At 46.3% G+C, this 21,489-nt stretch overlaps 1 protein-coding gene across 1 annotated transcript in view; it reads left to right on the top strand.

Moving 5' to 3' along the window:
- The window catches only part of LOC138638532 (apolipoprotein L3-like), a 63,286-nt gene extending 43,611 nt beyond the window's left edge, over positions 1-19,675 (top strand). Inside the window, exons 2-4 of the mRNA XM_069727912.1 lie at positions 15,027-15,084; positions 15,175-15,204; positions 18,260-19,675. Of these exons, the coding sequence (XP_069584013.1) occupies positions 15,082-15,084; positions 15,175-15,204; positions 18,260-19,021 (795 nt within the window). The 5' untranslated portion in view covers positions 15,027-15,081 and the 3' untranslated portion in view covers positions 19,022-19,675. The remainder of the gene's footprint in view (positions 1-15,026; positions 15,085-15,174; positions 15,205-18,259) is intronic.
- The last annotated feature ends 1,814 nt before the right edge of the window (positions 19,676-21,489 follow it).

Genomic DNA, 21,489 nt, shown 5'->3' with positions numbered 1-21,489 from the left:
CACTACCATCATTACCAGCTGGCAATGACCGCCCACGGCCACAACCTCTTCCACCAGACTTCCTCATTGTTTGAAAAACGTGAGCAAACTAACTGTATTTGTTACTGTAAAACCAGTTACAAGGTGAACTCAAACTTCTGTTGGATTTATATATCCCTTTATAGGTGGGTTAGACTGCAGGGAAAATCCGGCCCAATGTATAACAGTACACAGCTTCAGTGGCCGACAGATATGCCACTAACAGGACTGAGGCAGATGCAGACACTAACAATTTAAATCTCCCCCTTTTTATTTTTTCTGGGAGAATATTGAAGAAATGTGGCCCACTTTCATACAGTATATGTTCTGTGGCACAAAATTTGAGACAGGTGGCGCACACACAGGAGTGGCACTGAAGCGGAAATGCCAATCTTAATCTCCCACAATTTTTTTTTCAGGGAGAATTGAAAACAAATCTGACCCAGTATTACAAACTGGGTTTAATGTGGCACACAATTTGAGACAGGTGGCACACATTGGAGTGGCACTGAAGCAGAAATGCCAATCTTAATCTCCCACAATTTTTTTTTTCAGGGAGAATTTTAAAGAAATCTGACCCAGTATTACACACTAGGTTTAATGTGGCACACAATTTGAGACAATCAATTCTGTAAAAAGCAAATCAAGGCAGCAAAGATTGAGACAGAGAGACTCATTGCCAGAGAGAGTAAAAATAATCCCAAAATATTCTTTAACTACATAAATAGTAAGAAACTAAAAAATGATAGTGTTGGCCCCCTTAAAAATAGTCTGGGTGAAATGGTGGATGAGGATGAGGAAAAAGCCAATATGCTAAATGACTTTTTTTCATCAGTATTTACACAAGAAAATCCCATGGCAGACAATATGATCAGTGATAAAAATTCCCAATTAAATGTCACCTGCTTAACCCAGCAGGAAGTGCGGCGGCGTCTAAAAATCACTAAAATTGACATAATAACAGGGTCTGTACCACAGGACTGGCGTATAGCAAATGTGGTGCCAATATTCAAAAAGGGGACAAAAACTGAACTTGGAAATTATAGGCCAGTAAGCTTAACCTCTACTGTCGGTAAAATCCTGGAGGGCATTCTAAGGGATGCTATACTGGAGTATCTGAAGAGGAATAACCTCATGACTCAGTATCAGCGCGGGTTTACTAGGGACCGTTCATGTCAGACTAATTTGATTAGTTTCAATGAAGAGGTAAGTTCCGGATTGGACCAAGGGAACCCAGTGGATGTAGTGTATATGGACTTTTGAAAAGCTTTTGATACGGTGCCACACAAAAGGTTGATACATAAAATGAGAATAATGGGGATAGGGGAAAATATGTGCAAGTGGGTTGAGAGCTGGCTCAGGGATAGGAAACAAAGGGTGGTTATTAATGGAGCACACTCGGACTGGGTAGCGGTTAGCAGTGGGGTACCACAGGGGTCAGTATTGGGCCCTCTTCATTTTAACATATTTATTAATGACGTTGTAGGGAGCATTCAGAGTAGAATTTCAATATTTGCAGATGACACTAAACTCTGCAGGGTAATCAATACAGAGGAGGACAATGTTATATTACAGGTTGATTTATGTAAACTAGAAGCTTGGGCTGATAAATGGCAAATGAGCTTTAATGGGGATAAATGTAAGGTCATGCACTTGGGTAGAAGTAATAAGATGTATAATTATGTGCTTAATTCTAAAACTCTGGGCAAAACCGTCAATGAAAAAGACCTGGGTGTATGGGTGGATGACAAACTCATATTCAGTGGCCAGTGTTAGGCAGCTGCTACGAAGGCAAATAAAATAATGGGATGCATTAAAAGAGGCATAGATGCTCATGAGGAGAACATAATTTTACCTCTATACAAGTCACTAGTTCGACCACACTTAGAATACTGTGCACAGTTCTGGTCTCCGGTGTATAAGAAAGACATAGCTGAACTAGAGCGGGTGCAAAGAAGAGCGACCAAGGTTATTAGAGGACTGGGGGGTCTGCAATACCAAGATAGGTTATTACACTTGGGGCTATTTAGTTTGGAAAAACGAAGACTAAGGGGTGATCTTATTTTAATGTATAAATATATGAGGGGACAGTACAAAGACCTTTCTGATGATCTTTTTAATCATAGACCTGAAACAGGGACAAGGGGGCATCCTCTGCGTTTGGAGGAAAAAAGGTTTAAGCATAATAACAGACGCGGATTCTTTACTGTAAGAGCAGTGAGACTATGGAACTCTCTGCCATATGATGTTGTAATGAGTGATTCATTACTTAAATTTAAGAGGGGACTGGATACCTTTCTGGAAAAGTATAATGTTACAGGGTATATACACTAGATTCCTTGTTATGGCGTTGATCCAGGGAACTAGTCTGATTGCCGTATGTGGAGTCAGGAAGGAATTTTTTTCCCCAATGTTGAGCTTACTCTTTGCCACATGGGTTTTTTTTGCCTTCCTCTGGATCAACATGTTAGGGCATGTTAGGTTAGGCTATGGTTTGAACTAGATGGACTTATAGTCTTCCTTCAACCTTAATAACTATGTAACTATGTAAAAGAAATTTGACCCAGTATTACACACTAGGTTTAATTTGGCACACAATTTGAGACAGGTGGCACACACAGGAGTGGCACTGAAGCTGAAACGCCAATCTTAATCTCCCACTATTTTTTTTTCAGGGAGAATTTTAAAGAAATCTGACCCAGTATTACACACTAGGTTTAATGTGGCACACAATTTGAGACAGGTGGCACACACAGGAGTGGCACTGAAGCAGAAATGCCAATCTTAATCTCCCACTATTTTTTTTTCAGGGAGAATTTAAAAGAAATCTGACCCAGTATTACACACTGGGTTTAATGTGGCACACAATTTGAGACAGGTGGCACACACTGGAGTGGCACTGAAGCTGAAATGCCAATCTTAATCTCCCACTATTTTTTTTCAGGGAGAATTTTAAAGAAATCTGACCCAGTGTTACACACTAGGTTTAATGTGGCACACAATTTGAGACAGGTGGCACACACGGGAGTGGCACTGAAGCAGAAATGCCAATCTTAATCTCCTACTATTTTTTTTCAGGGAGAATTTAAAATAAATCTGACCCAGTATTACACACTGGGTTTAATGTGGCACACAATTTGAGACAGGTGGCACACACTGGAGTGGCACTGAAGCTGAAATGCCAATCTTAATCTCCCACTATTTTTTTTTTCAGGGAGAATTTAAAAGAAATCTGGCCCAGTATTACACACTAGGTTTAATGTGGCACACAATTTGAGACAGGTGGCACACACAGGAGTGGCACTGAAGCAGAAATCCAATCTTAATCTCCCACTATTTTTATTTATGGGAGAATTGGCAAGAAATCAGGCCCACTGTTAGACTGTATGTTTTCTGTGCCAGAAAATGAGACACAGATGCCACACACATGACTGCCACTGATACAGATTTGCCATTTTTAATCTGCACCCTTTTTTTTTTCTTCAGGGAGACTAGTGAATAAATCTGGCCCACTGTATTAAGGTACCGTCACACTTTAGCGACGCTGCAGCGATACCGACAACGATTCGGATCGCTGCAGCGTCGCTGTTTGGTCGCTGGAGAGCTGTCACACAGACAGCTCTCCAGCGACCAACGATCCCGAGGTCCCCGGTAACCAGGGTAAACATCGGGTAACTAAGCGCAGGGCCGCGCTTAGTAACCCGATGTTTACCCTGGTTACCATCGTTAAAGTAAAAAAAACAAACGCTACATACTTACCTACCGCTGTCTGTCCTCGGCGCTCTGCTTCTCTGGTCTGGCTGTGAGCACAGCGGCCGGAAAGCAGAGCGGTGACGTCACCGCTCTGCTTTCCGGCTGCCCGACGCTCACAGCCAGTGCTGGAGGAGTGCAGAGAAGCTGAGCGCCGAGGACAGACAGCGGTAGGTAAGTATGTAGCGTTTGTTTTTTTTACTTTAACGATGGTAACCAGGGTAAACATCGGGTTACTAAGCGCGGCCCTGCGCTTAGTTACCCGATGTTTACCCTGGTTACCAGCGAAGACATCGCTGAATCGGCGTCACACACGCCGATTCAGCGATGTCAGCGGGACCTCAACGATCAAAAAATGGCCCAGGCCATTCCGACACGACCAGCGATCTCCCAGCAGGGGCCTGATCGCTGGTACGTGTCACACATAGCGAGATCGCTACTGAGATCGCTGTTGCTGTGACTCAGCAGCGATCTCGCTAGCGATCTCACTATGTGTGACGGGGCCTTAAGAGTCTATTTTCTGTGGCAGAAAGTGGCTTGAAGAGATATAACGAAACAAACAAAAAAAAGGGACTGTACTACAATTACTATCTCCCTGCAGTAATCTCAGCAATGTATGGCAGCCAGCAATAACAAGGAGTGGACTGCTGCACAAAAAAAGTCAACAGTGTGGACAAACAAACAAGAAAGCTGTGCAGAAAGGAAGGAACAACAGGATTTGTGCTTTGAAAAAAGCAGTTGGTTTGCACAGCGGTGTACAAACAGCAAAAAAAATGTAGTCTCCACTGTCCCTGCAAACAAAAGGTGGTGTTGGACAGTGGAAATCGCTACAGCACAAGCCGTTTGGGGGTTAATGGACCCTGCCTAACGCTATCCCTGCCTCTGACGAAGCGGCAGCAACCTCTCCCAATACTCAGATCAGCAGCAGTAAGATGGCGGTCGGCGGGAACGCCCCTTTATAGCCCCTGTGACGCCGCAGAAAGCAAGCCAATCACTGCAATGCCCTTCTCTAAGATGGTGGGCACTGAGACCTATGTCATCATGCTGCCCACACTCTGCGTCCACCTTCATTGGCTGAGAAATGGCGCTTTTCGCGTCACTGAAACGCGACTTTGGCGCGAAAGTCGCGTACCGCATGGCCGACCCCACACAGGGATCGGGTCGGGTTTCATGAAACCCGACTTTGCCAAAAGTCGGCAACTTATGAAAATGACCGACCCGTTTCGCTCAACCCTACTATTGAGTTTTATAGTATTGAGTTTTGAGTTCTGTGTTGAGTTTTATAGTATTGAGTTTGTATATGTATTAATCCTTTTGCTAAGAAGGCCCTAAAAATTTTCAATGCAAGCAATTACCTTCTTTAGTCACATGCCTAGTGAAAGGAAGTCCTCCTGTGTGCAATCTAAGTGTCACATGGTCTGTCAGTATATACACTTTACTTTACTGAAGGCCACAGAGGCTCCAACACCATTAAGCAAAAGGCACGCCTAACGAAACGCCACCATGAAGACCAAGGAGATATCCAAACAAGTCAGGAACAAAGTTGTTGAGAAGTACAAGTCAGGGTTGGGTTAAAAAATATATACATATCCCAATCTCTGATGATTCCCCGGATCACCATCACCATTATCATCAAATGGAAAGAACATGATACCACAACAAATCTGCCAGGAGATGGTGCCCACCAAAACTCTCAGCCCGGGCAAGGAGGGCATTAATCAGAGAGGCAGCACGGAGAACAAAGGTAACCCTGTTACCAACAAGAGAATGACCTAAAGCATACTGCTAAAGCAACACTCAAGTGGTTTAAGGGGAAATGTGAAAATGTTTTGGAGTGGACCAGTCAGTGCCCAGACCTTAATCCAATTGATAATCTCTGATCAGACTTGAAGATTGCTGTTCACCAGAGGAAACCATCTAACTTGAAGCAGCTGGAGCCGTTGTGCCTTGAGGAAGGGGCAAATATCCAAGTAGCAAGATGGGGAAAGCTAATTGAGACTTCTCAAAAGCAACTTGCAGTTGTAGTTACTGCAAAAGGAGGGTCTTAAAAGCACTGACTGGGAGTGAATAGTTATGTACACTGAAGTTTTCAGTTATTTTGTCATATTTGTTGTTTGCTTCACAAGAAAACCACATTTTCACAGTAGTAGGCATGATCTTTTCATGAACTGCTGCAAACACTGAAAAAAGGGAAATTTCAGGTTGTGAGGTAGCAAAACACGAAAAATGCCAAGGTGGGTGAATAACTTTTGCAATCCATTGTATAGTGAATACACCAGTGCACCCAATGAAAGACCTCAAGATGCAATGCTGACACACTGTTGCTATTGCTGGAGATAAATTATGGTTCTGTGCTCCCCGTAATAGTTTGACAATGACCAGTACATGCAAAGAGCCTCCACTTTCTTAGTATAATGAAGACAACTCCTTAAGAGGCAATATCATACTTACTTCTCATCTCTCACCTTAGTTTGCCATTTATATTTTGTTCTATTTAGCAACCTTATTTCCATTATTTAATCTGTGCGATAATTATTTTCCTACTATGTACATATTAAATGTTCAGGTGTTGGTAGCAATTTAATCAAATTGCTGCTTTTAAGGAGTTGTCTTGGTGTATGGTGTTGAAGTTTAACCCCTTTCCAACATCGGGCGTAATAGTACGCCAATGTCAGACTCCCTTCCTTTGTTGTGGGCTCCAGCACTGAGCCCACATCTTTTCCAGCACGTCAGCTATTTTGAACAGCTGACATGTGCCTCAAACAGCCATGGGCGGAATTGCGATCCAGCAGTGGCTGTTAACTAGTTAAAGGCCACAGTTAAACTCTGACAGTGGCATTTAACACGCACTTCAGGCAAGCTCTCCGGAAATCCTGCACATTGGCACCCGTGTCACATGTCCGTGGGTTGCCAATGGGTTGGCTTGACAACCAGAGGTCTCCAGCACACCTCTATGGTTGTCATTGCCGAATTGCTATAAGTGCCGTCCGATGGTCGTCGCTCATATTAAGTGAGCATTCTGCTACATACAGGCAATTTGATCATTGCCTGTATGTAGCAGACCCAGTCTGGTTATTGCAACTTCTAGTCTCCCATGTAGACTATTTATGCATGCCAAAAGTAAAAAAAAATGTTGTTAAAAATATATATCTAAAAAAATATATAAAAGTTCAAATCACCCCCCTTTTACCCCATTCAAAATACACATATTTAGTATTGCCACATTCAAAATCGACCGTACCTATCAAACTTTATAAATAATTAACCCAATCGGGAAATGGCGTAACGAGAAAAAACTGAAAACGCCAGAATTACGCTTTTTTGGTCACCGCAACATTGCATTAAAATGCAATAACAGGGTGTGAGGAGTCGAGTTTCCTCTGCTGCACAGGGGGAATCTCGATCCGTGTCTGCTGCGGTCTCCCATTCTGCATCGGCCGCAGTGGGGTCTGCTCAGCGGAGATGTCGCTCCCAGCGTCTCGCTGAGGCTGATTCTGTGCATAGGGTTACTACTGCCTTTCTGGCTTTCCTATGGTACGCTGCACTGATCTGCGGCGAGCAGGCTTCTCTGGGACTAAGTCCTTATTTACACACACTGAGCATGCCCAGGGCAAGATCTCCCGTTGGAGGTCGAGGGTCACATGCTCAGGTACTGCAGCACTTCCCATTGGTCCTCCAGGAAGGTCCTGAAAGGGCAAAATTTCGGTAGCAGCTTCCTGTGCTGCAACTATATAAGCTGCGCATGACCGCACGGCCATGCGCTAGTATTGTTTTGATATTATGTGTGTGTGTAGATGGATGTATTTTGAAGGATGAAAGCTCCTAAATATCCCATTCCTAGTGTTGTTGTCTGTTTGTGAATGGAGGTAGCTATCTAGCGCCCGACTAGCCATCAGCACGTAACACACATTACAGCTACCAGTTGCTGTGTCCGCCTGTATGGCGCCGTGCGCTTTCTCTGCGCTTTCCTGACCCAAGCCTGGGTGGTTAGTGGCATCCGTCAGTGCGGCACCGCACGCACTCTCGTGCCTTTATATATTATTATTTATGTTTCTCTGACACCCCAGTTGTGGTGTCGAGCGGATGAGGTCTTCTGAACTCAAATCCTCAGTCTCGGGTTTGAGATTAGAGACTTCTTGCTTGCGCTCTATGTGCGGTACCGCGGTCCTGTGACGCAACAGGGTCGCTTCCTTCACACAGGGTGAAGTTAACCCATGTGTGTATTCTTATACTACCGCCATATAGTCCGTCTTTACTAGCAGCAGGGTTTTTACCTGCACGGTGGACCTCGGACTGCGAACGCACCTAGTTCCATATCATCTTATACTTGGTGCGTTCCGCCAGTCCCTAACATAATACTAGCTCCAAGGTCTGACTAGTAAATGGCGGACATTCAGCAATCTTTGCGGTATATCCAGCAGCTGGAGGGTAGTTTGGCAGCTCTCGAGAGCTCAACCTCAGCTGTGGATGTTACCGCAGTTGCTGTACAGGCTGCTAGCGTGGCTGCAGCAACCTTGTCCACTGCCACCCCTGTTCCGACATTATCTCGCCTCCCGTTGCCAGAAAAATTTTCTGGAGATTGCAAAACTTGTAGGGGATTCGTGAGTCAGTGCTCTATCCATCTCGAGCTCCTGGCTGCACGTTTTCCTACAGAGCGGGCTAAGGTGGGATTTATTGTGTCTCTCTTGTCGGACAGGGCGTTGGAGTGGGCTACGCCGCTGTGGGAGCGTGGTGATCATGTGGTGCAGAGTGCTCCGTTGTTCCTGAGCACTCTGAAAAAGGTCTTTTTAGGACCTCAAGTCACCCATGACACAGGGTTCCAACTACTGGCATTAACTCAGGGTGAGTCCTTGGTCAGCCATTTTTCCGTCCGCTTCCGTACTTTAGCTTCCGAGCTGGAGTGGTCGAATAAAGCCCTTATCCCCATATTTTGGAGGGGCCTGGCTGATCACATTAAGGACGCTCTGGCCACTAGGGAGATTGCTGCCACACTGGAGGAATTAATAACTGTCTCCACTCGTATTGACCTCCGTTTTAACGAGCGGAGGTTAGAGCGAGCCCAGTGTAGGCAGAGGTTTCGGCTGGCTCCCACCTTCGCCAAACCTTTGCAATCTCCAGTCCAGGCATCCGAGTCACATGAGGCCTTAGAGGTGACACGAGCGGGATCCAAATCTCAGTCTGCCCGTGCACATAAGGTCCGTCATGTTTGCCAGCAGTCAGGACATCTTGCCTCCAAGGGTCCTCAGTGGTTGGGGAAACGTCAGCGTCTAGTGGCAGTTGGAGGAGGTACACTAGACACGGCGACGTTTGCCTCAAAGTTGTCCTTCAAGGGGACAATTACCATAGGCCCATCCACTCTTATGGTCGAGCTATGCGTGGATTCTGGGGCAGAGGGTAACTTTATGTCTTCCGCTTTTGCCCAGCGTCACGCAATACCCTTGGTGATGCTCGCCTAGCCAGTAACCGTTCGAGTGGTAAATGGGTCAACACTACCCTCATAGATTACCCACCAAACCATTCCTTTCACGCTTTCTGTGTCTCCATCACATCAGGAGATAATCTCCCTATTAGTCATTCCTGAGGAAATTGATGAGGTCCTGTTGGGGATACCATTGCTTCGCTACCATTCTCCTCATATTGAGTGGTCCTCTGGGAGAATTTTGGGATGGAGTAAATCCTGCGAGGGTAGATGCCAGAGGGAGTGCGTTCAGGTTGCTTCTACACAGGTACCCGCAGATCTTTCCTCTCTCCCCAAGCACTATTGGCCCTATGCAGACGTGTTCTCCAAAAGAGCTGCGGAGACCCTTCCGCCTCACCGCCCCTATGACTGTCCTATTGACCTCTTGCCTGGTGCTGAGCCTACCCGGGGTCGAGTCCATCCGTTATCTCTCCCGGAGACGGAGGCAATGTCTCAGTACATCCAAGAAAATCTGGCAAGAGGATTCATTAGGAAGTCAGTGTCACCGGCAGGGGCTGGGTTCTTCTTCGTACAGAAGAAGACTGGAGACTTACGTCCATGCATAGACTACAGGGGTCTTAACGCCATCACCGTTAAGAACAAGTACCCTTTACCCCTGATATCTGAGCTGTTTGATAGGCTACAGGGAGCGAGGGTATTTACAAAGTTAAATCTGCGGGGTGCTTACAACCTGATTCGCATCTGTGAGGGGGATGAATGGAAGACGGCTTTTAACACCAGGGATGGGCACTATGAATATCTGGTGATGCCCTTCGGGCTCTGTAATGCCCCAGCCGTTTTCCAAGACTTTGTGAACGACATCTTCCGGGACATGCTCACCACCTCGGTCGTAGTCTATCTGGATGATATTCTCATCTTCTCTCCAGATATTGACTCCCATCGGAGAGATGTTCGCAAAGTCTTCGACCTCTTACGGGCAAACTGCCTCTACGCCAAGTTGGAGAAGTGTGTGTTTGAGCAGGAGTCCTTGCCCTTCCTTGGTTATATCATCTCTGCCCAGGGTTTGGCTATGGATCCTGCCAAGCTACAGGCTGTAATGGACTGGCAGGAACCCCATTCTCTTAAAGCGGTGCAGCGCTTTATGGGGTTCATTAATTACTATCGCCAGTTCATTCCACACTTCTCAACTTTGGTAGCTCCCTTGGTTGCCCTCACCAAGAAGGGAGCAAATCCCAAGTTGTGGTCAGAGGAGGTCTCCAAAGCCTTTCTCTCGATCAAGTTACATTTCGCTAGCGCTCCCATCCTACATCGCCCCGATGTTGATAAACCATTTATCTTGGAGGTGGATGCCTCATCCGTTGGTGCTGGAGCAGTCCTTTTCCAAAAAAATGCTCAAGGTCGGAAGCATCCTTGCTTCTTCTTCTCCAAGACCTTCACACCAGCGGAGAGGAATTATTCCATCGGGGACAGGGAGTTGCTAGCCATGAAGTTGGCTTTTTCAGAGTGGAGACATCTCTTGGAGGGAGCTCGCTTTCCGTTCCAAGTCTTCACTGACCACAAGAACTTGGTATATCTACAAACGGCCCAGCCGCTGAATTCTCGCCAGGCTAGATGGTCCCTGTTCTTCTCCCGGTTCCATTTTACTCTCCATTTTCTCTCCGGGGAGAAGAACGTTCGTGCCGACGCTCTCTCCCGCTCCGTAGTGTCATCTGAGGAGGATGAGGAGGAGCCTCGGCTTATTGTCCCTTCTGAGAGCCTGAGAACTGTAGCTCCGGTTTCGCTAGAGTCTGTGCCCCCGGGCAAGACTTTCGTGCCAGCTAACTTGCGACCGGAGGTTCTCTCTTGGGCTCACTCCTCCAGAGTGGGTGGGCATTTTGGGACCAAGAGGACATCTGAGCTTTTGCGAGAACATACTGGTGGCCGCATATGGCCCGAGATGTCAGGGACTATATTCAGACGTGCGTTTCTTGCGCCCAGAATCAGTCTCCTCGGCAACGGCCTGCTGGGTTGCTTTACCCTCTACCGGTGGCAGACAGGCCCTGGGAGATGGTCGGGATGGACTTTGTGGTGGGCTTACCCAAGTCGCGTAGCTGCTCCATTATTTGGGTTGTCACCGACCATTTCTCTAAGATGGTGCATTTGGTGCCGCTTCCTCGGTTACCTTCAGCACGGGCCTTGGCGGTGTTGTTCATTAAGCATGTTTTCCGATTGCATGGTATGCCTGATAAGATTGTCAGCGATCGGGGTCCCCAGTTCGCGTCTCGGTTTTGGAGAGAGCTCTGCCGTTTACTCAGCATAGAGTTAAACCTCTCCTCTGCATACCATCCCGAGACGAATGGGTTGGTGGAGAGAACCAACCAGACTCTGGTGACATATTTGCGACATTTCGTCTCTGCTAGGCTTGCCTTGAACAACGCCCTAGCCGATTCCACTGGTCAGACTCCTTTTCTCCTTAATTACGGCCAGCATCCGCGTGTCCCTGTGCCCATGCCCGTGTCATCCACCGATTCTAGAGTGGCAGGCTGGGCGGTGGAGGCATGTGACATCTGGGACCGCACACAGGATGCCATCCGGGCCTCCAAGGAGAGAATGAGGGTTTCGGCTGATACACACCAGCGCCCCGCTCCGGTCTTTGCTCCTGGCGACTTAGTGTGGCTCTCCGCCCGTAACATTAGGCTGCGAGTTGAGTCGACTAAGTTTGCTCCTCGCTACATTGGCCCATTTAAGGTTCTGGAACAGGTCTACCGTTTGGCTATTCCTCCACGCCTTGGTATCACCGATACTTTTCACGTTTCCCTCTTAAAGCCTGTTCATTTGTCCCGGTTTTCTGAGTCATCTGCTGGGACATCGGGTTCATCCACGGATGAGTTTGAGGTGAATGCTATTGTGGGGTGCAAGGTGGTACGTGGCAAGAAATTTTATCTGGTGGACTGGAAGGGTCACAGCCCAGAGGATAGAACCTGGGAGCCTGTGGAGCACATTCGGACTCCGCTGCACATTGCAGCTTTTGAGCGTAGTGAGGCTCAAGGAGGGGGGGGCCCTAGGAGGGGGGGTAATGTTAGGAGTCGAGTTTCCTCTGCTGCACAGGGGGAATCTCGATCCGTGTCTGCTGCGGTCTCCCATTCTGCATCGGTCGCAGTGGGGTCTGCTCAGCGGAGACGTCGCTCCCAGCGTCTCGCTGAGGCTGATTCTGTGCATAGGGTTACTACTGCCTTTTCTCGCTTTCCTATGGTACCCTGCACTGATCTGCGGCGAGCAGGCTTCTCTGGGACTAAGTCCTTATTTACACACACTGAGCATGCCCAGGGCAAGATCTCCCGTTGGAGGTCGAGGGTCACATGCTCAGGTACTGCAGCACATCCCATTGGTCCTCCAGGAAGGTCCTGAAAGGGCAAAACTTCGGTAGCAGCTTCCTGTGCTGCAACTATATAAGCTGCGCATGACCGCACGGCCATGCGCTAGTATTGTTTTGATATTATGTGTGTGTGTAGATGGATGTATGTCGAAGGATGAAAGCTCCTAAATATCCCATTCCTAGTGTTGTTGTCTGTTTGTGAATGGAGGTAGCTATCTAGCGCCCGACTAGCCATCAGCACGTAACACACATTACAGCTACCAGTTGCTGTGTCCGCCAGTACGGCGCCGTGCGCTTTCTCTGCGCTTTCCTGACCCAAGCCTGGGTGGTTAGTGGCGTCCGTCAGTGCGGCACCGCACGCATTCTCGTGCCTTTATATATTATTATTTATGTTTCTCTGACACCCCAGTTGCGGTGTCGAGCGCATGAGGTCTTCTGAACTCAAATCCTCAGTCTCGGGTTTGAGATTAGAGACTTCTTGCTTGCGCTCTATGTGCGGTACCGCGGTCCTGTGACGCAACAGGGTCGCTTCCTTCACACAGGGTGAAGTTAACCCATGTGTGTATTCTTATACTACCACCATATAGTCCGTCTTTACTAGCAGCAGGGTTTTTACCTGCACGGTGGACCTCGGACTGCGAATGCACCTAGTTCCATATCATCTTATACTTGGTGCGTTCCGCCAGTCCCTAACACAGGGGTTCAAAAGATTGTATCTGCACCAAAATATCATTAAAAACGTTAGCTCGGCGTGCAAAAAATAGGCCCTCACCCAACCCGAGATCATGCAAAATGGAGACGCTACGGGTATCGGGAAATTACGCTCCTTTTTTTTAACAAACTTTGGACTTTGGAAAAAAAATGTCACCACTTAGATACAGTGGAAAAAAAGTATTTAGTCAACCAGCAATTGTGCAAGATCTCCCACTTAAAAAGATGAGAGAGGCCTGTAATTGACATCATAGGTAGACACAACTATGAGAGTCAAAATGAGAAAACAAATCCAGAAAATCACCTTGCCTGATTTGCAAGATTTATTTAGCAAAATATGGTGGAAAATAAGTATTTGGTCACCTAGAAACATGCAAGATTTCTGGCTCTCACAGACCTGTAACTTCTTCTTTAATAGGCTCCTCTGTCCTCCACTCATTACCTGTAATAATTGCACCTGTTTGAACTTGTTATCAGTATAAAAGACACCTGTCCACAACCTCAAACAGTCACACTCCAAACTCCACTATGGGAAATACCAAAGAGCTGTCAAAGGGCACCAGAGACAAAATTGTAGCCCTGCACCAGGCTGGGAAGCCTGAATCTACAATAGGCAAGCAGCTTGGTGTGATGAAATCAACAGTGGGAGCAATAATAAGAAAACGGAAGACATACAAGACCACTGATAATCTCCCTTGATCTGGAGCTCCACGCAAGATCTCACCCCGTGGGGTCAAAATGATCACAAGAATGGTGAACAAAAATCCCAGAACCACATGGGGGACCTAGTGAATGACTTGCAAAGAGCTGGGACCACCTTAACAAAGGCTACCTTCAGTAACACACTATGCCGCCAGGGACTCAGATCCTGCAGTGCCAGACGTGTCCCCCTGCTTAAGCCAGTACATGTCCGGGCCCATCTGAATTTTTTAGAGAGCATTTGGATTATCCAGAAGAGTATTGGGAGAATGTCATATGGTCTAATGAAACCAAAGTAGAACAGTTTGGTAGAAACAAAACTCGTCGCGTTTGGAGGAGACAGCATGCTGAGTTGCATCCAAAGAACACCATACCTACAGTGAAGCATGGGGGTGACAACATCATGCTTTGGGGCTGCTTCTCTGCAAAGGGTCCTGGATGACTGATCCGTGTACATGAAAGAATGAATGAGGCCATGTATCGTAAGATTTTGAGTGCAAACCTCCTTCTATCAGCAAGGGCATTGAAGATGAAACGTGGATGGGTCTTCCAGCATGATAATGATCCCAAGCACACCCCCAGGGCAATGAAAGAGCAGCTTCGTGAGAAGCATATGAAGGTCCTGGAGTGACCTTGCCAGTCTCCAGATCTCAACTCCATAGAAAGCCTTTGGAGGGAGTTGAAAGTCCATGTTGTCCAGTGACAGGTCAAAAACATCACTGCTCTAGAGATCTGCATTGTGGAATGGAACAACTTACCACCAACAGTGTGTGCCAACCTTGTGAAGACTTACAGTAAACGTTTGACCTGTCATTGCCAACAAAGGATATATAATAAAATATTGAGATAAACTTTTGTTAATGACCAAATATTTATTTTCCAACATACTGTAATTTGCTAAATAAATCTTGCCAAATCGGACAAGGTGATTTTCTGGATTTTTTTTCTCATTTTGACTCTCATTACAAATTGACTTTTTGGCACATCTCTCGACAACGTTGATATTAGTTGTGTTTGTTGCTCAGGCCCAAAACAATTACAACACGTACCATATCTTCTACTTTTCTCTTCCAGTGTAATTGTGAAAACAGATTTAAGTTTTGTCTTCTTTGAAAAAAAAAGTCCTAAAATGGTGAGTAAAATAAGCTTTCTTCTGGGTTACACCTAGCACACTATAATTATTTATTTTTCTCATTTATTTTCATTTTCATTCTTGTTATAGGCAGATGGAAATAAAAACAGCCTGGAGTTGGTAAGGACTAATTTTGTTACCAAAGTTCTATAATTCACTAAAACACCAACTTTCTAAGTTTCTGCAGAATAAAGGCCTCATACACATGGCATGTGTTACCTGTACATAGCTTTAGGCATTTTTGGGGGTTCAAACACTAAATGTCCCCATACACATTATGCTAAAATTGGTTGACACCATTGATATAGGAACAGCCAACAATATTATGTATAATGGGGCATCTGTACTGTCCGTCTTAAGATGATGTTGAGAAATAAAAAGATACAGCCATTGGGAGGTTCTATTGCTTATCCTTTTGTTTGACACAGTGATAAAACTATTCTGGCAGAAAATCTCTTACAGAGAACACATTCTTCTCCCACTATGAATATCCTCCCCAGAGCGCATTCCTGGTCAGAGTAAGATTCTTAAGGTACCGTCACACATAACAATATCGTTAACGATATTGTTGCTTTTTGTGATGTAGCAACGATATTGTTAACGAAATCGTTATGTGTGACAGCGACCAACGGTCAGGCCCCTGCTGGGAGATCGTTGGTCGCTGGGGAAAGTCCAAGACTTTATTTCGTCGCTGGATCACCCGCTGATATCGCTGAATCGGCATCTTCACTGGTAACCAGGGTAAACATCGGGTTACTAAGCGCAGGGCCGCGCTTAGTAACCCGATGTTTACCCTGGTTACCATTGTAAATGTAAAAAAAAAACAGTACATACTTACATTCCGGTGTCTGGTCACGTCCCTCGCCTTGAGCTTCCCGCACTGACTGTGAGCGCCGGTCGGCCGTAAAGCAGAGCACAGCGGTGACGTCACCGCTCTGCTTTACGGCCGGTGCTTACAGTCAGTGCGGGAAGCTGAAGGCGAGGGACGTGACCAGACACCAGAATGTAAGTATGTAGTGTTTTTTGTTTTTACATTTACAATGGTAACCAGGGTAAACATCGGGTTACTAAGCGCAGCCCGGCCCGGGTCAAAAACCTCCGAGTCCCCCCACCTCCAAGTCTCATGACCTTAATTAGCGGTACCACATGACCGCTCACTCAGGACGAAGGCGCTGCGGCGCCGCGGGACAGAGCCGGAGCCGGAGGGATGTAGGCGCGGCGTGTGGGACAGACAGGCAGCTGACAGGTGAGTATGAGGGACGGGGGGCGGGGGGGAGGATGGAAAGCCACCCGCACCATGCAAGATGGCCCGGGAGAAGGAGCGGGGAGTGGGTGGAGAGATGAGCCATACATAGGGAGGGGGGAGGGGGAATTATGAGCGCCATCACCAGCCATGCATAGGGAGGGGGGGGGGGGAATTATGAGCGCCATCATCAGCCATGCATAGGGAGGGGGGAGGGGGAATTATGAGCGCCATCATCAGCCATGCATAGGGAGGGGGGGAATTATGAGCGGCCTCATCAGCCATGCATAGGGAGGGGGGGGGATTATGAGCGCCATCATCAGCCATGCATAGGGAGGGGGGGGGGGAATTATGAGCGCCATCATCAGTCATGCATAGGGAGGGGGGGAGGGGGAATTGTGAGCGCCATCACCAGCCATGCAAAGGGAGGGGGGGGGAATTATGAGCGCCATCATCAGCCATGCATAGGGAGGGGGGGTGAATTATGAGCGCCATCAGCCATGCATAGGGAGGGAGGGGGGGGAATTATGAGCCATGCATACAGGAGGAGGGGAGGGGGATATGAGCCATGGCCATTATACAATATGGAGCATCATGTGGGGTCATTATACAGTATGGAGCATCATGTGCGGCCATTATACAGTATTGAGCATCATGTGGGGCCATTATAAAGTATGGAGCATCATGTGCGGCCATTATACAGTATGGAGCATCATGTGGGGTCATTATACAGTATGGAGCATCATGTGGGGTCATTATACAGTATGGAGCATCATGTGCGGTCATTATACAGTATGGAGCATCATGTGCGGCCATTATACAGTATTGAGCATCATGTGGGGCCATTATAAAGTATGGAGCATCATGTATGGCCATTATACAGTATGGAGCATCATGTGCGGTCATTATACAGTATTGAGCATCATGTGCGGCCATTATACAGTATGGAGCATCATGTGCGGTCATTATACAGTATTGAGCATCATGTGCGGTCATTATACAGTATTGAGCATCATGTGAGGTCATTATACAGTATGGAGCACTGTGTGGCCATTATACAGTATGGAGCATCATGTAGGGCCATTATACAGTATGTGGAGCACTGCGTAGCCATTATACAGTATGGAGCACTGCGTGGCCATATTTTTTGGGTTTTAATTATTGTATATGAAACAGTGTGATCAGCAGTGCTGAATGGGTGTGGTTGGGACTTGGATATGGGTGTGATTAGTAGTGAAATGGGTGTGGTCAGAGGCGTGGCCCAAAGTTTGCCGTGGCGCACTACGTGCGCCGCAACCTTTACACCTTTTTCCCTTCTTCAAAAGTTGGGGGTATGGTACCGCATTTCCCAGATCACAGCAAGTACCGCAAATCCCATAGGGAATGAATGAAACCAAACGCAGTGTTGCCGTAAGTGATCCGTTACGCGGCAGATGCAGAAAAACTGCCGGATCTGCTGCAAAAGGCGACTTTCACATCAGCGATTCTTGCCAAAGTCACTGCGGATAGTGTCATTCTCACCAATGGGGGAGGCAGCACTAAAAGTGCCTAGGGCAGCAGAACCTCTAAATACGGCCCTGATCATGATTACTTGTAATGTAAGAGCAATCTAAAAAAAATCTGTGAATCCCCAACCTAAAGGTCCTAATATTTGCTGACTGAGTCTCTATAGCATTTTCAATAAATGTCATACCCCATAGGATAGATGCTAGGATGCAGAAATATCACTCTCATCTTCCCAAGTAGGTCGTAATCTGTTTTCTAAAAATCCTCTTCCAAAATGCAAGAAAATAAGGCTGTTGTGATACCACCATTTCCTCCAGCATTGCTCATAAATGGTCTTAATTTATAAATCTATTACTTTTTAGTCATTGTGAGTGAAATAAAATGATACCATAATGAATCTTCCTTTTCTCTTCTTTTTTTTAATAGCTGAATGATATTAAAAACCTAAGAGGAATATTGACCGATTTGCTGAATACTATTGCTGATTGCTCCACAGAACTGCTAAGAATTGCTGATGACCTGGATGAATTTCACAGAGGAGCCACCATTGCCAGTGTCACGGGAAGTTCAGTTGGACTTGCTGGAGGCATCACCACCGTTGTAGGCCTCATTTTGGCCCCATTTACTGCAGGGGCGTCTCTGATTGTCAGTGGTGTCGGGGCCGGTGTTGCGGCAGTTGGAGGAATCACAGGGGCATCGGCTTCTATTGCCGATACTGTGACTATGAAAAATAAATGCAGCCGAGTAGAAGAGATTGTAAAGGCAGTGAATCTAGAGATGGATAAGTTTCAAATGGCTTCAAAAAAGTTGGATTCATTAATTACTTATATATCAAAGAAACAAGAAGTTGACAGTCCTGATGCAGCCAGGGCTGTGGGGAGAGGTGCATATGCTGCATTAGAGGTTGGCAGATTGATTCAGCTGGGCAAGGTGTCAGCCACTGTGGCTCGAGGGGCACAGATAGCAGCTCGGGGGGCCCAGGTATTTGGAGTGGTTTCAGGGGTTTTGGCCGGGTTGTTTATATTCGTTGATGGTTTTTTCATTTACAAGGGATCAGTGGATATACATCAAGGGAGTAAGACAAAGCAGGCTGCACAAATAAGAGAATGTGCTGAGGAGATTAAACAGTTACAGAAAGATTTCCAAAAGTTAAATGAGGATTTGGTGCCAGAGAGTAATAGCAAATGATGGGGAGATGCCTTCAGAAAGGTTTCATACAGCAGAATACTAATTATATCTGGACATCTACATCATTAGGGTATGTTCACACGTTCCTGATTTCCATCCTTTTTTTTTCAGGACTGAAACTGCAGCTCTTGGCAGAAAACGCAGGTCCTTTTTTTGGTCCTTTTTTGATGCGTTTTTTGATGCGTTTTTTTATCCTTTTTTTTATCCTTTTTTTGCAGTTTTCTATGCAGAGTCCTAACCCTACCCCTAACCCTACCCCTACCCCTAACCCTACCCCTAACCCCACCCCTAACCCTAACCCTAACCCTACCCCTACCCCTAACCCTACCCCTAACCCTACCCCTACCCCTAACCCTAACCCTACCCCTAACCCTAACCCTAACCCTACCCCTACCCCTAACCCTATTCTAACCTTAGTGGGGAAAAAAAAATTCTTAATTTTTTTACTGTCCCTACCTATGGGGGTGACAAAGGGGGGGGGTGTCATTTACTATTTTTTTATTTTGATCACTGAGATAGGTTATATCTCAGTGATCAAAATGCACTTTGGAAAGAATCTGCCGGCCGGCAGATTCGGCGGGCGCACTGCGCATGCGCCCGCCATTTTGCAAGATGGCGGCGCCCAGGGAGAAGACGGCCGGACGGACACCGGGACGCCGGGTAAGTATAAGGGGGGGAGATTAGGGCACGGGGGGGGCATCGGAGCACTGGGGGGGGGGCATCGGAGCACGGGGTGGGGCATCGGAGCACGGGGGGCGGGATCGGAGCACGGGGGGGCAGCCACACTCCGCCCACGCACTTGCGCCCGCTCCCCCGCACTTCCTGCTGCAGCGGTTCTGCACATCAAACCGCAGTAAAACCCGCAGATATATTTTTGATCTGCGGGTTTTACTGCGGTTTTGACCTCACAATGGAGGTCTATGGGTGCAGAACCGCTGCGGTTCAGGAAAAAGAAGTGACATGCTCCTTCTTTTTTCCCGCAGCTAATCAGCGCGGCTTTTTTTTTTAATTTCCGCATCATGTGCACAGTGGGTCCTGTTTTCCATAGGGTACAGTGTACTGTACCCTGCATGGAAAACAGCTGCGGAACCGCAGCGGCAAAACCGCTGCGGTTCCGCAGTAAAAAACGCACTGTGTGAACATGGCCTTAATAAGACTTCAGTGCAGAATCTTGGTGGAATTAGTGCAGCCTCCAAGGAAAAGAAAACATGTTGGACGCAGACCTGAGCACTTGGTACAAAATATCAGTGATGGCATGCAAAGGCCGAAGATCTTTATTCCAATTAATAAACCACTGGCTTCATGTGGATCACATCTCTGCATTGCAGATGGCTACTGGAGACACCAACATTGTATTTGTCTCTTACCAAAAAATCCTCTAATAGAAAACAAAAGGGGACGAAGAAGCCGACAGTGTGAAAAACTAAAAAAATTTAAATTCACCCGGTCGCAAAAGAGGCTAATATTCGAAGTCTTGTGTTATGTTTGATAACCCTTGTGAGAAACTGCTTGTTCAAAGTCCATCACCATAGAAGGTTGTGTCCAATGTTCTCTTTTCTTGGAATTTCTCACGAAAATATTTTTTGGTGTTTCTGATATCTTCCTACAATATCCATTATCTTTGTTATCATTAATTAAAGCGTAAAGTGAGGCTGACAGCTGATACTTCGTGCCCAAACTATGGAAAGGAAGCATGTATCCGACACTGGCTGCTTCATTCCAGACCAATATGGTTTTCTCTGAAAGGCTACAGAAATTCTGCATACATTTAAAAACTGGAACCATTCACACAATTGACTAGTTGAAAAAGCCGATCACCAGCGGCACTGGGTAGGAAAAAACCACACAGGACCAGGCTTTTTGGAACTGTTGCCCATGTGGCATGGTCCCCAAATGGCTTTTAAATGTATATGTTTTCTCTAAAATGCCACATGCCTATGGTTTGGTCAGCATGTGTCAGTTGTCAGCTTCCCTTTATGAACATAATTTTTTTCTAAAAACAATACGAAATCTAACATGCTTTTAACATCCATTTATACTGTAATATATCTCAATGATGATACTTTCTTTATTTCCGCTATGCATGTTTTAATGTTTTAAATTAAAGTTCAAATCTCAGATTTTCTCCAATTTATTTGCTTATAGAGGGATTTTGCTCTTAATTTAATACCATTGTTCCCTTGAGTATTCTGTTTTCCAATTATTTTATGTTTATTTTTTTATTCACCGTACAGCTCCAGAGATTTAGTCCTTATTACTTGTTGCTAATTTTTATGATCTTTTCCAAGGGGACAGTGCTCACAAGTCAATAATTCAGAACAGCCTAAAAACAGGCCCATGAAGAATCCTGTGGGCCAAACCCCCTTACTTGTGATGAAAAATTGAATACTTAAGAGAGCATCAGATATAAAATAAGGCAAAAAATTGACATTTTTGACCTGGGGACAGGACAGTTCAAGTGCTTTCTG

This window comes from Ranitomeya imitator, chromosome 5 (assembly GCF_032444005.1).
Source record: "Ranitomeya imitator isolate aRanImi1 chromosome 5, aRanImi1.pri, whole genome shotgun sequence".
In the NCBI taxonomy this organism is placed as follows: Eukaryota; Metazoa; Chordata; class Amphibia; order Anura; family Dendrobatidae; genus Ranitomeya; species Ranitomeya imitator.
The sequence above is the reverse complement of the archived record's forward strand: the minus strand, read 5'-3'. Positions and strand labels throughout refer to the sequence as shown.